Source organism: Necator americanus, chromosome V (assembly GCF_031761385.1).
Source record: "Necator americanus strain Aroian chromosome V, whole genome shotgun sequence".
Classification (NCBI taxonomy): Eukaryota; Metazoa; Nematoda; class Chromadorea; order Rhabditida; family Ancylostomatidae; genus Necator; species Necator americanus.
Window position 1 is genome coordinate 14083961 of NC_087375.1, and position 13507 is coordinate 14097467.

At 40.7% G+C, this 13507-nt stretch overlaps 1 protein-coding gene across 2 annotated transcripts; it reads right to left on the reverse strand.

Moving 5' to 3' along the window:
- Window positions 1-1134: 1134 nt before the first annotated feature.
- RB195_013842 (uncharacterized protein) lies at window positions 1135-13340 on the reverse strand (the record flags this gene model as incomplete). 2 transcript variants are annotated; one of them, XM_064203837.1, is made up of 46 exons in its annotated part: window positions 1135-1211; window positions 1276-1340; window positions 1449-1556; window positions 1729-1791; window positions 1845-1957; window positions 2018-2127; window positions 2243-2354; window positions 2461-2538; window positions 2606-2686; window positions 2756-2873; window positions 2954-3051; window positions 3362-3499; window positions 3581-3685; window positions 3773-3947; window positions 4267-4467; window positions 4552-4709; window positions 4775-4887; window positions 4953-5061; window positions 5360-5471; window positions 5667-5777; window positions 5839-5959; window positions 6018-6132; window positions 6302-6422; window positions 6529-6728; window positions 6820-6929; window positions 6988-7027; window positions 7115-7296; window positions 7351-7487; window positions 8196-8333; window positions 8395-8523; window positions 9061-9147; window positions 9246-9466; window positions 9521-9583; window positions 9646-9734; window positions 9789-9906; window positions 9997-10095; window positions 10228-10326; window positions 10624-10728; window positions 10793-10950; window positions 11005-11080; window positions 11168-11365; window positions 11578-11671; window positions 11725-11853; window positions 12481-12571; window positions 13134-13201; window positions 13255-13340. In XM_064203837.1, 46 exons carry the CDS (start codon window positions 13338-13340, stop codon window positions 1135-1137), a joined length of 5319 nt encoding a protein of 1772 aa, XP_064059717.1. The 2 variants fall into 2 exon arrangements, with proteins under 2 accessions (XP_064059717.1, XP_064059718.1); XM_064203836.1 differs by having other exon boundaries at window positions 4944-5061.
- Window positions 13341-13507: the final 167 nt, after the last annotated feature.

Sequence of the window (13507 nt, forward strand, 5' to 3'; positions counted from 1 at the left end):
GTGACTGCCAAATCTGAAATCCAAAACAACTCCAAATCTTAGGATTGAGAAGTGCTGCGGCAGAGGTATACTAGAGTCAAAACGACATGAACTGCAGTGCAGTTGCATCACACCGCCTCCAGCGCAGCCGCTTACGCAATTTCACCGTGCTTCACGTCGTTTTGACCCTACTACGCAGATTCGCTAGTACGTGCATAAACAACTACACTACACATATATTAGCTGGTTCTAATCGATCGATCCAGTTATAAATTCATCTCATGCCAAGAAAAAAGTACATCCCCTGTAATCTGCAGCCGCGATTTATCGTAATCGAGAGATGAAGATCAACCGTATAGTCGTATCAAAACGACATGAATCGCTAGTTCCGGTGCAGTTGCGTACGTGCTCAAAACGGCGTAGTGGAGGAAGCAGTTCTAACAAAGTGGGACCTTCGCAAACTGCAGCGATGTGCTGTGCCAGCTCCACCGAAGCGCCTCGAGAGAAGCCGCGTACGCATTTGCGTGCGTGCTCGATCTTGACCCCACTAAAACTTAATCCAGCCTTGGACTATGTATTGCCGGTGGAGCTTATATATCAAAGTATCCATTCATAAAAGTCTCACAAATCTCTTGGTAGATTCATTTTTCGAAGAAGTTATAAGAAAACTGGGAATTTCATAATAACTGATGAAAAACACATCACACACTTACTATAACAATGAGAACTGTAAAGTGGTAAGGTTACTTTACAGATGAAATATCATGGAATAAATCGCTACTTGGAATCGCAAACCAGTTCTCAACATGAATAAATTTCAAGAAAAAAAAAACCGGGGACTTTAGCACTGAGCATTTAAAGCTACAAATAACTGATGGTGATACATGAAAACAAAGAACAAGCACACAAACAAGCCTACGCAACAAATCGTCATTCTATAGGAAAAATATTCTATAGGAAAGAAGTGAAAACGAGATATTGTACTACTGCTTAGTGCTAAAGCTCAGTACAGATATCTTATTCACTCTGCCCAAAAGTTTCACTTACAGTCGATTAATGTATTCAATTAACAAGTTAAAAGAAGACAAAGTAGGCAAGGAAACAAGGTCATCTAAGAGGCAGGCAACAGATAGCTGAAATTACTGAATTATTCATTTAAATCAACGAAATGGAAGCCGGATCCAAGAGATTTGGGGAATCGGTGCGAGGCACTGGTGAGGTCATTCTAGACGCTAAAAATTACATCAATAAGTGTACCATGTGTACAATCGGCACAAAAATGGTTTGACAACAAACTTGGTTTCACTGGTAAACGGGGTTCCTTGAATGCACTTGACAGCAGTCGTTCCTCTGTACCAGCCCTAAATGTGTTTACGAATAGAGTAACATTTGAGTCGATATAGTTTCAAATAACAGAAGCTACAAGCGAAAAGCTTCTAGAAGAATTTATTAGGAGATTTGCATCCTACTTTTTCAGAAGTGTTTGGAAGTTTGACCGAACGCTTTCCAATTGCGAAATTGGAAGAGGAGAAGGTGAAGCTTCGCGAGGAACCGGAGACTGCAGAGGAGTTCCAGATCTAAGTAAACGAGTACAACAGGAAAAGCTGGCAAATAATGCAAACATATGAGTATTCGACAAGGAGAGTCCGCAAGCTCTTTGTCGCATTCTTACACTTCGAGAAAAAGTTGCATATGTTGCAAAGTGATAGAAATCAGCTACCTTCTCTGTGTACGAACAAAAAGACTTACAATTTCTTCTTTCGAATTAGGGAATCATCCTTCGGCTTGCGACTCGCCTGAGCTGCTTTCTCGCTGAAAACATGTGCGTAAATGAAAAAGCCATTCCTAGCCTCCAGCTCACTTACTCAATCTTCAGCTGCATGAGATCAACCTTGAAAGTATCGTTCAATGTCATAGGCACTAAACGTGAGCGTTCGCGCTTAGTCCACTCCATTCCAAGAAAATCAGAAATTTGCTCCTGGATAATACAAACCAACTAATTTAGGCTTGCAAGTTCAACAAAATCACTCCATCGTACCACTATGCATCGGCTGATAACACGTTGAGTAATACGGAGACGTGACAGAGTAGCACAAGAAACGAGCAGATTGTTGTTAGCATGACCAATGACAACAAGGCCTGATGGCACTGCAAATGAAAAATAGTTATGAACAAATTGAAAGGAGTAGACACAAAATACTCTTCAAAATCAGGCACTCATTCCGAAAATAAAACAGCAATCATGTTATGGCAGAGGACTTACTAATCATGCTTGACCTCATCATTTTCATTGCACCAGGATGGTAGTCGCAGGCCTGCGAACCAACAACAAAAAGTGATGGACAATATGTGAGCAAAATATCGTCATCCGGCTCCTACATATTAGAAACTATTATTCCTATGACTTTTAAAAAGTAAATAAAGCTCGCTAGAAAAGTAGTTCAATAATGGACAGTTGAAAAAATGGTATCAAGATCTTACCCCGCGTGGCCCATCTAGTGATAATACAGGGAATGCAAGATCTATTACAGCTGAGACACCAGGAACTGAACTTAAAACCTGGAAAAAGTGTTTAGAGGATGTTTCTTATAGGAAAAGTCACCAACTAATGGAATCAAATGCTCACCATATGATTAAAGCAGCACGTTGTTCCCCAACCAACTAGAACAACGCGCTTTTGTCTATGTTCCCTGACTGTCTTCGTTACCTTAATAAGAAATTTTAGGTATTGCATTATGTACACCTCGACATTAGCGTTAACTTGCAAACCGCTTACCACGCGTGAGATCAAGTTTACAGCTGAGTAGACCATTTCACTTATGGCTGTAGAATATGTTTCGTCTATTTTGATCCTGACAATCGAAGAAGCTGGGTGGCCAATATCGCGAAGCCATCTGGAATCCAACTTTTTCGCTGAGTACACAAGAATATTTTGCTTTCCTTTCCTAGACAAAAGGGGACATGAAAACCGTACTTGAATACAGGATCGTGGAAGCGATCTCTAACAGAAAAATCTCCAACAGAAATGTTCGGTGCCACTAGCACAAATATCACATCGGAATGTGAAGCCGGCTGCAAATAACACTGGTAAAGAAGGAACCACCAAGAACCATTCTCTTTTAATAGGACAGAATCCATATATTTATTACAGTTTCTCTGATCTGTAGAAATTAGAAAAATATATACGAACTTTTGAAATAGACGGAAAATAGGCTCTAAAATATCAAATCTACAAAACAAAGCACAAACGCATCAAAGAGACCATAGATAACCAATTTGAACGAATAGAGATAGTTACTTTGGTGCTCAAAGGGCCAACAATAAATCGTACTAAAAGCGAAAAGAAGGACAGAGGAGAGATTGCAATTCATGAACTACCCACAGCAATTGTTCGGTCCAAGTCAGCCGCATCTGGTTCAACCACATTCTCTTCCACATATCTTCCAATAATTCGTGTAACCTCAGGCCAAGGAGTACACTCATTCTGGGTGCTTCGTACAATTGATTTCACCTGACAGTTCTGAAAACAACATTTATCTTTTGTCGAACAAGAACAGGTTAGAATGACCAAATAGGAAAGAAAAGCTAATGAAATACAAACCAGAAGTCTTGTATGTCGCAGTAGAAATAGATATGAAGCTAACAATTCAACTGGCAACATTTCTATCAAATAACGGTGCATCCAGAAGACAGCTTCTTCGCGATCCTAGATAGGATTAACAAATTGAATGAGATGAAGCGAAGTAATGTTTAGCCTTAAGTTAACACATGTTTCTTCAAACAATATCCTTACCTTGTTAAACATGCAAATGACATCGCGCATCTTACTTGCTTGATGTGTAACTGTGTTATACACAATAACTGCTGCTTCACGGCCACAAGCAGATAAACGGGCAACATGCAGTGCAGAAATACAATCAATAGCCATACTTAGAAGATTACGACGTAGCTCTGGTTGTTCCAGGGCTCTGCAACGAAGTTCTTGTAGTGACACATGAAAAAGACAACATGAGGATCAAATGCGCAGGAGTCGAATTGAAAAAGCTACTACTGCTGTTAATAAGTCTAGACACTACAGTCCATTACTTCAGCAAGTCATTCCGCAGAAATAGAAAAAAAGTGTCAAAGGGAGAGCGAAACCTTATCACAACGATAAAACAACATTGTAGTGTTCTAGCTACAAGTTATGTGCTAGCAAAAGGTTGTTGGCGTAGTCATTGGAGGAACAAATGTTCGAATTGAATCAAATTTTGGTTCGATGTTTAACAAAGTATTTCCTATTCCCACCTTTCATATAGATACGCTATCCCATCTTCCTCAGCATAGAGACTGGGTCTCAAAAGCATCTGTTCAACTTTAGCTGCTACAGGCTCGGCAGTTTCATCTAACTCTGGTGGAGCTACGTAATCATCGAACTTAGGAATATGCACAGCCTCAATAGTTGTTACATCCAAACAATCTTCGATATCCATGTCGAATTCAGTCCACCTGCAGTTCAGCATTTTAATTCTGAATATCTACTTAAATAATAAGTTTAGAAAAAGTTCGCAGAAAAAAATAGAAGAAACTTACGAGTCCTCCACTGGTTCACCTGTCGAAGTGTTCTCACAGAGCAACTCACGATAAAAATGATCAGCAACTGCAGCTCGATCGTTAACCCGCTGAGGCTGCAGCAGTGGCTGCGCAACAAGAACGGACGTCTTAGAAGAAAGGAAAGTGTTGAAGGAAATCTACAAATGAGAAGATCTTAGTGAAGGAAGCAACAAGTACGAATAGCCGTTTTCAAGCGACGAACCGGCATAGTGAGCCGTTTCTGTCTTTCGCGTTCTTCTGCATCCAGTCGTAGCCTTTCTTGCTTCTCCGGATCAAACGGAGACGGCTCTCGGAGTCTACCAACGTTTGCAGGATCTATATCAAATAAAAATCTTTTTTTTAAATAGATTTTCGAAAGCTGGTATGAGCACCATCTTTACTTGGAGCAGAACCCCGTCGTCCAGTGTGCAATATATCCTTCTCTTCGAGAGCTGATCCTGCCAACTGACTCATGACTCTACGAGACCTTGCGCGTCGCAATTCATCATTCTAGATTGCAAGTTGATTTGTCCTGTCTCACGTCCAATTACGAAATTAGGAAAATAAAAGCAACTGCATCAAAGAAAAAACTCGGTGATGATTTGTCAGTTCTTGAAAAGTCAAGATTTGTTCAGTGGAGTTCTTTCCAATGGCTAGAAGGAGCATCAAATCAGGACAAGTGTTGACTGATGAGTAAATCAGTAAAACAATACAGTTTTAAAATCATATGTTTAAACACAAATCAAGACTCATGCGCGATCATTTTTTCGTTTTTTTTCCTTCCTAATACTAAATTTGAAGAGCTCACCTTCCTCTTCTCTGCTTTCGTCCCGCGCTTCAATGATGGATAGAGAAAGTCTTTTTGCAGTATATTACCACGAACTCGTGGAGCCAACTCATTTGAATCAGGAGAGCCCTCTCTGGAACACAAAAATTTGCATTCTTCGTCAGTTCTATTAAAGAGTGGTCAGTGCAACTAGGCCATAGAAAGGAGTGAAGCAGTAGAAAAATGTGGATATAGTTTAGCGGGAAACAAGCACAAAAGTTGGTGTTAGAAATTCATTAATTCCACAACGTATATGAGCGAATAAAATTCTTTAAAAAAGCTATCACACATGGGACTGGGATAGGTGTTTTTTGCTTGCTTCGTCACCCATCCTTGAGCTTCTCTAGCAGTCTTTTCTTCTTTCAAACGTGCAACACGTTCGCGTGCCTTCTCAATGTTTCTATAAATGTTCCCTTTGTGTTTAATAATTGCTGAAGTTTTATTCTTCAAAAATGACAAACCTCTTCCTTTTCTCTCGCTTGTTTACAATAGCTGAATGCCTGGTAATGCCGTCTTGGCACACCTCAGCTAACAACCGATCCATTACAGCATTAACAGAAACACCGAGCTTTTCCACTGTTCCTACATAGTTAAATTGTTCAGCTAGATCTAAGCGCTCCTTTTCAAAAGTCGTACTTACCGTCACTGTAGTAGATATTACCAAGAACAGGTTTCACTGATGGTATGTATCGCGACCAAGGCGAATTGTACTTCTTAGCAGGTTTCTTTATCACTGGAGGTTCAGAAACCGCAGGCTAAATAGTTATTCCGATAAGGAAAAAATACTGAGGAGCAAACTTTTGTACTGGAAAATAATCTAAGCTTTGAAAAAGGGAGAGACGTGACGTCCAACAAAGACCCATGTTGAATGTCTACAGCTCACAAAACTAGTTATCAAATACGTAGATTTACTTGAACACAAACCTTTGGAGTTTCTGACACATCCGTTTTAGTTTCGTTACCAGGATTCACAGCTATAACTCGAGGGAAGTTGCCAAGTCTAAGCTTGATTTTTATTGGCCTTGCTTTCTTTCCTATCGATCGCCTAAAAGATTATTTTTAGGCATAAGTATAAATTAAGTATACATGTAATATAATGTATGTGTTTATGTACACATCCATGAACATATGTACACCAGTACAGAGCTCACCTTCTTGTCTCCATTGTATGAACGGGAATCCCAAAAGTTGCAGGTTTAGGTGATGTCTTTAGAGGAGCCGCATTTAAAGAATGGTCTACAGGTCGATGAGTAGCGTCCACAACGTTGCTCGGTTTAGGCTCATCGTTAGGTGATTCAATCGTATCCGTCTGTGGACTGTCCACAGTTAGCGTATCCTTCCCTTTTCCAGTCTAAAAACGCTACAATTTAAACGCCATTGTTCAGAACTTGACATTAACCAACTCTTCTACACAATAACAAATCCTAGAAAAAGCTGAATACCGTTATTTCAACTGCTGCCGACTTGCTCCCTCTTCTCTTTCTCAAAGGGGAGACGAAATCTTCGTTCGCAAAACGGAAGCAAGGTTTAACGAGTCGAGAGGAGCGACCTGCTGAAATTCCACGTTGATGAAAACAAATTGCAAAACCACGTAAAAACGCTACACTAACCTGGGGTTGGTAGTTCCACTTCTTCGTTTGCGGAAGTTACCTGAACCAGCCACTTTTTTCGTCTTGTTTCAGAATTTAGTTTAGAAGAAAAAACTGCATAGATTTTTTTCAAGGAAGACCAGATCACCTTCGAACATGCTGGCGATGATGGAGTTGCCGATTCTTTTTCATCGAGGGTACCAGGCTTAGTGGAGTCACAGGAGCTTAACGTAACCTCTATTTCAGTACCTTTCGCAACAGTTCCAGTAGTTTTATCCAACACAAATGGTTGGTCACTATTCCTGTCCTCACATTCCAATGATGCATTTTCTGCAATTTCAAAAATAAGAGTTAACTATCCTAGAAAAAAAAGTCAGGAGGCACCATCAGAATGTGGTGGTTGTTCGACATTGGAAGTCTGGGATTGTTGTTGATCTGTTGACCCAAGATTTCTTCTTCTACTACGAGGAAGAACAGTTTGAAGAGGTTGCGGAGAAGGAGATCTGATAGGACGACTGAACCTAGAAAAAGACATTTATTTCACATATCAAGAAGAATTTCACCTTCAAGGGAAGATTCTTTAAAAACGCAGGGTCAATAGAACTCAGTGACTCTTCTTTAAATCGTGCTCCATCAGTTCTCACTCCGCCATTTACATAGTAACTTATAGAAAGATACCCTATTAGGGAAGTTTTCAGCAGCGACAGCTTAATGCCGCGCTTAAAAGCAGCACATCCCAAAATTGACAGTTTTGGGATCACTGCACAAGCAGATAGGGTCGAGATGTAGTTCACAAATATGGGCGTGATCACGCGCAATTCCGCCTAATAATCCACAAAAAGGACGAAAGAACAGCCTCGCAGCGACCCCCTCTACGATCAGCTTGATCTACAATATTATGAGAAAAATTCCGTCACTGTCCTACGTTGGCAAACAAAGTAATTTTTTAATCTTCTGCTGTGGCACAAATAACCAGAAGCTTACCAACTTCGAGAGTTGCATATTGCCGTCGTTCCACCACTTATTGTTTACATGCCCATATTCGAGAACTACATCACTACCTATATCTATCCGCAGTGAGATCACCATCTATTTCGTGATACGCCGCCTTTGAGCTCAATTTGCGATGTATGACATCGGGTTCTGATATAGTAAAAAAAAAGACAGCAAAACGAAACTAGAATGATGCAACGCTCAAACTAATCCAAATAGCTGAACCTGACAGTTACCTTGACACCCTCTGTAGGATCCCTAACGCAGAATTAGGATCCACAGGTCTGCTAGTAGTGGGGGTAGATGAACCGCTATGTTTTCCTTGGTGCTCCAAATCCCGCATTTTCTCAGTCAGAGTGTGGTTACGCGATGACCTTAAACATACAACATGAATACTACAGTTCTAAAAATTTTGCAAATATTTGTATCACAAACCTCCGGATGTTCAACAGCGACGAAGATTTTCTAGATGAACACAGTGAAGATGAACCTTCTGCGCTGCCCGCCAAAATCCTAGCTTTTCCATCTTCAGTTGTTTTGAGATGAACGGAGTGTGGCTTGAATCTGGAAAAATGAAAAATCTTTTGAGGAGAAACAACAAGACTGACTCCTTAAAGGCAGCATACCACGAATCTGAGGTGGTGCGGATTTCAGTAGAGTGTGGAGTATCCGTGCACGAGGTCGTAGATAATGGAGACGGGGGTGGTTCTGCTCATCTCTCCCTGCATCTCTGCAAACAGCCGCCTCCAGAACGCTGTTTTGTACGACGCCATCTATTGCAACGCCACACCCCCTACGCCGCCTCCGCCCTTCGATTCGTCGAAAATCAATTCGGACTGCCCCGATAGGCAGTAAGGGACGCTACGCGTGCAACGGTGGCGCACTGCAATAGAAGGCATCGTACAAAAGAGCATTCAGGGACCTGCTGCTTGCAGTGATTCAGGGAGAAATGAGCGGAACCACTCCGGTCTCTAATAATCTACGACCGTATACGAATACTCCACCTGAAATCCGTACTATCCCAGATTCGTGGCGTGCTTCCTTTAATTATTCGTGATGAGGGAGTATTGAAGGGAATCAGTTCATCTCAAGTAGACTTACTTTTCTTCAGAAGCTGTTGATTTGGATTCACACAAAATGTTTTTGCCCTCCTTTGCTCTATCCTCAGTAATAAGTGTCGCATTTGCACTGCAGCCAAGGATCCATATTAATTTCAATTAAGAAGAATGTTAAAGGAAAAGCAAAAAAACATATCTCCCGCAGCTTGCGCTGCTCAAAATGCGTACCTTAATCCGGATCCAGCATTGTGTTCAGGACTTTCTTGCGAATCCTTTTCAGTCCTCTTAGGTTCATCAAGTACTTGCGGAAGATCCGGCTTCACCTCATTGGGTAACATATCCTTTGAGACATTCGGGGCCGGGCGTGGTGGAACGACTTCACATGTTTCTGTTGAGTCCGATTCCTTACTGCGATTAGAAGCATCCTCCGAATTTGAGCACAACATTTCCTAAAAGCAAACTATTCGACGGGATTGGACGACCACCAAAAGGAGAAAAAGTACTGCAACTGCGACCGGTTTGGCCTTGGATCTCGTCCCAACTGAAGATCCTCTAGTTTTGACTACCTAAAACATGAGTCGAAGGAATTTTCACAAAGATAGAGCAAAATAAGAAAGCCAGCTATTACATTGGCATCAGCTAAAAAGTTGATTGTTTTGCCAGCAGAAAGTCGTCTTGGCCGTTTTGCAACCAACTCTTCGTTCTTCGACGACGACTCTAAACAAATGAAAATCAAATGAAGAATAGACCATTAAAAAATAACCCTCCTACCATCTTGACGACCATTGGAGTTCCTGCGTTTTTCCCTCGAAATGTGCCTTGATTTTCGCCTTGTTTCGACAGAAGTACTTTGAGATGTGCTGTTCTCTGACTTGTTTTCTTTTGAAGCCTATAAGTGAGATTTCTTGAATTTTGTTTGTGACTAAGGGTAAAAGAGTGTAAGTGAATAGAATTGGAATTAGTTCCAATGAGTCCTCACCACATCAAGCTGAGAGCAGCTTTGCTCCAAGCTCACTGATTCGGCCAACGGCGTGTGAACGTTCTCTATCACTGTTACCACTGTACGCCGCTTCCTGCGCTGAAAACAAGGATTAAATGAAAAGTCATATGTTCGCTTCTTTTCACATCTTCTGGACCACATCAGAAAGAAACACAAAAATCCATTGTATTCAGAGAGGCAGGAAGAACAACGACATTGCAATACAATTACCTTCAAGGGTATGGGTAGATGTTCCTCAGGAGTCGGTACTACAGAGAAAGAGCTGTCAGTGCTCTCTAAATCATCAACTGTTCGTCTTCGTCTACGAACCTATAGAAAGAACTGCAGCCGAGGATATGAATAAAATACAATAATCAACAAAAATAAAATTGATTTAAAAAAATAAAGCAAGAAAAACAACATGGACAAGAAGATGGAATCAAACAATGTAAGAGAACAGTAGTTGTTGATAAATTAAGAAACATGAGTAACTGATGGAATGAAAGGGTACGTTTAAGCTTCATATCTGACGTTTAAAAAATATCCCATGCAAAGAGGAGAACAATAAAATAAAGAGATTGAAGAAATAAGGTAAGATATCTGCACTAAAGAATAATAATGGAATACCTCTCTTGTTTTGGAAGTGTCATCAGCAGAACTCGTAGATGTTAAAGATGATCGTTCAGAAACATCAACTCTGTTTGCAAAATCAAATGTTCTTCGTCTAGGTAGCTGCAAAGGATGATAATTTACTTGTACTTCCTGAAAGTGTTTTAGGAAGCAATTTCTGTCTTACTTTTATTACCGGAGCTGATGGTTTAAATCTTCTCATTGGTTTTGCAGTTAAGGGAGCAGGAAGCGGTAACATAGGAGTAGGGGTAAACGGGGCCGCTCCGATGTCTGCCATTCGTACAACTGGCTCCGTAGGTTCATCATCAACATCGTCGCCTTCATCTAAAAAGATTGTTAGGACGTGTAGAAGTGCCGCAAATCTTAGCAGAAACGTACCGTCTGATGATTTTACGCTAAGGGCTTCCTCTTTCACAGCCGATTCCTTAAATGTTTTGCATGGATGGTTGGAGTTCTGGAAGGGTGTTTATGGAAAAACAAAAAACAAAAGCAGGAATTCTATAAGAAATCAATAAAAATGACAACATTTGTGAGACCTCACCGGCGTGGTTGAAGATGCAGGCTGAACGTTTGTTAGAGAAATCGGAACCACGATTCGTGGATGTTCTGGTGCGATAGCAATGCCAGTATCCTCCGTCTCAACTCGGAAATCGAAATTTACAGGATCACATTGCAAACTTCCAAGAATTATACTTGACGAGAGGTCGTACTCTTTCGATAATCTGGCCAGAGAAAAGTCCTTAAACAACAAATAAACAACTGTTGGTATAAGCACTTTTCACCCGAAGATCAAGTTCATTGTACATTACCCTGGTCTTCTTGTTTTGAAGAAATACTAGCACGATCCTATGTGAGAAATTAATACAGCAGATTCCAAGTCTCATTGATCAAACTACATGAGTCATTGCACAATAATAAATATGATCTTCAATGGTACAACGAAAAACATACTGATCTTTTCCTTCCTGACGTTTCCTTAACCTTAAGTTTGGTCATTAAGTTCTTCAACTTTGCCCCTGGACGAGAATCTGGCGATGGGGAATATCTTAAAAACGTATTGAACATAGAATGATTTTTTCCTTTCAAAGATAGGTTCACCTGCGAGATGTTAGATGGCGAGCTCGAGTAGAAGAAGATGGCATTGTGAACAACGAAGAACCAGCATATTCTTGGCCTTCGTGTGGAAGCTGGCGAGATTTACGCCTGCGTTTTTGTGACGCCGTAGATCTACAGATGTTTCATGAGAATGCACATTAATGGAACTGTATATGGTGACAGAATCTTTTAAGACTTCGTTCTGATCATCGTTTCATGTGAGGAAAGTAAATTAGAACAAGTTTGTAGTAACACATCAATACAATGGGCAATTACTTACAAAAAAAAAAAATGAACGGTGCACCCGCAACATCTACTTTAGAGGTCTTATTGTCTCTTTTCTTTTTGAATGTTACACCAACGGCTCAATTGTATTTTGAGGCATGCTTCATTCACAAAAGAGATCTATTTTGTTCTATTTCATCTCCCGAACTAGGAATCCACCATCAAACCCATGCACTGTCGATCCAATAGAGCCGTCTTAAAGAAATTGAAGGAATGAGACAAAAATCAGTTTGCCGAAATTCTTGAGGCTGAGAATCATTTTGGCTTCAATTACTAAAGTTGCGGCATACCGCTGAAATGATTCTACTGCAGTTTCAGTGCTCCCAACATCCAAGAATGCAAGATTTAGTTTTAATAAATAAACAAATTTCGGAAATTTCTCCAGCTCTGCCCTTCTCTACCTAATACCGGGACCAAAATAAACCACTGAAAGACAAAATACCCTCATGAAAAGAAAGAGATACTAAGACAAACTTATTGTCGTCCTCTACTTGAACACCGGCTGCGCGTTTGGAAGATGAAGCCGAATTTGAGGACGAACGCCGGGTATCTTGTCGTTTCCTCCCTTAAGAAATACGGAATAAGAATATGAAGAGTTCTCGATTTAGAAGAGCAACTAATGGTGGGAGCTTTCTCAGAATGTTCTCAAACATTTCAAAGACTCTCAATCGTCAGTAGTTAGTCCTATTGCAACCCCGCCCTCTCAAACAGCCGAATTAGCTTTAAAAATACGTGACCACAACTGCCAGATTTAACAGAAACATTAGAAAAGAGGAATGTTCATCGAAATCTTCCAAAAACGTGATTTCCAAGATAATGGCAAACTTTCTAGCTCTTTTGTCGCATATTCTCCTACACTCAATAAAAAACACATTCTCTTGAAGTGAGTTTTACTATGCAAAAGGAAACTGTGTGGTGACGTCACTCTGCATAAATGACGCTGTCGGCCAGGTTTCTAAGGCTTATGTAATTACACGTCTGCTTAGTAGCAGCTGCGCCACAAGACCGATTGATTTGATCTGGACCTGATCGATTCTATGCACCAGGTACGGTCTGGATCTTTGTACAAAGTATAGTCTTAATGAAAAAATAACAATAAATGATCGTAAAGCTTATGAATGACTAACTCGCAGCATGAACAGATGACTCTGATGAACTCGAAACATGTGGCGAGTTTTTTGCGGAAGCTCCAATCCTAAAATAAAGAAAGCCAGTGGAAGAAGGATAACACGAAAGTCTACGTCTAACCTCCCGGCATCAGTTGGTTTACCGACGACCTCCAAAGATCTGAGAGCAGCACTGGTGCTCGAACTCAGCTGCACATCCAACTCCATTGTGTACGCGTCTAGGAGAGGAAATCTTTAAGATTTGAACTAAGTGATAATGTGCATAAGAACAACGAGAGCAGCATCCCTGGCTCAAAAACATTTTTTCGAAAAAAAATCGGGAGGAAACACATGTGACACGCATATTCTGGCGTAATCACAGACGCATGGAACCC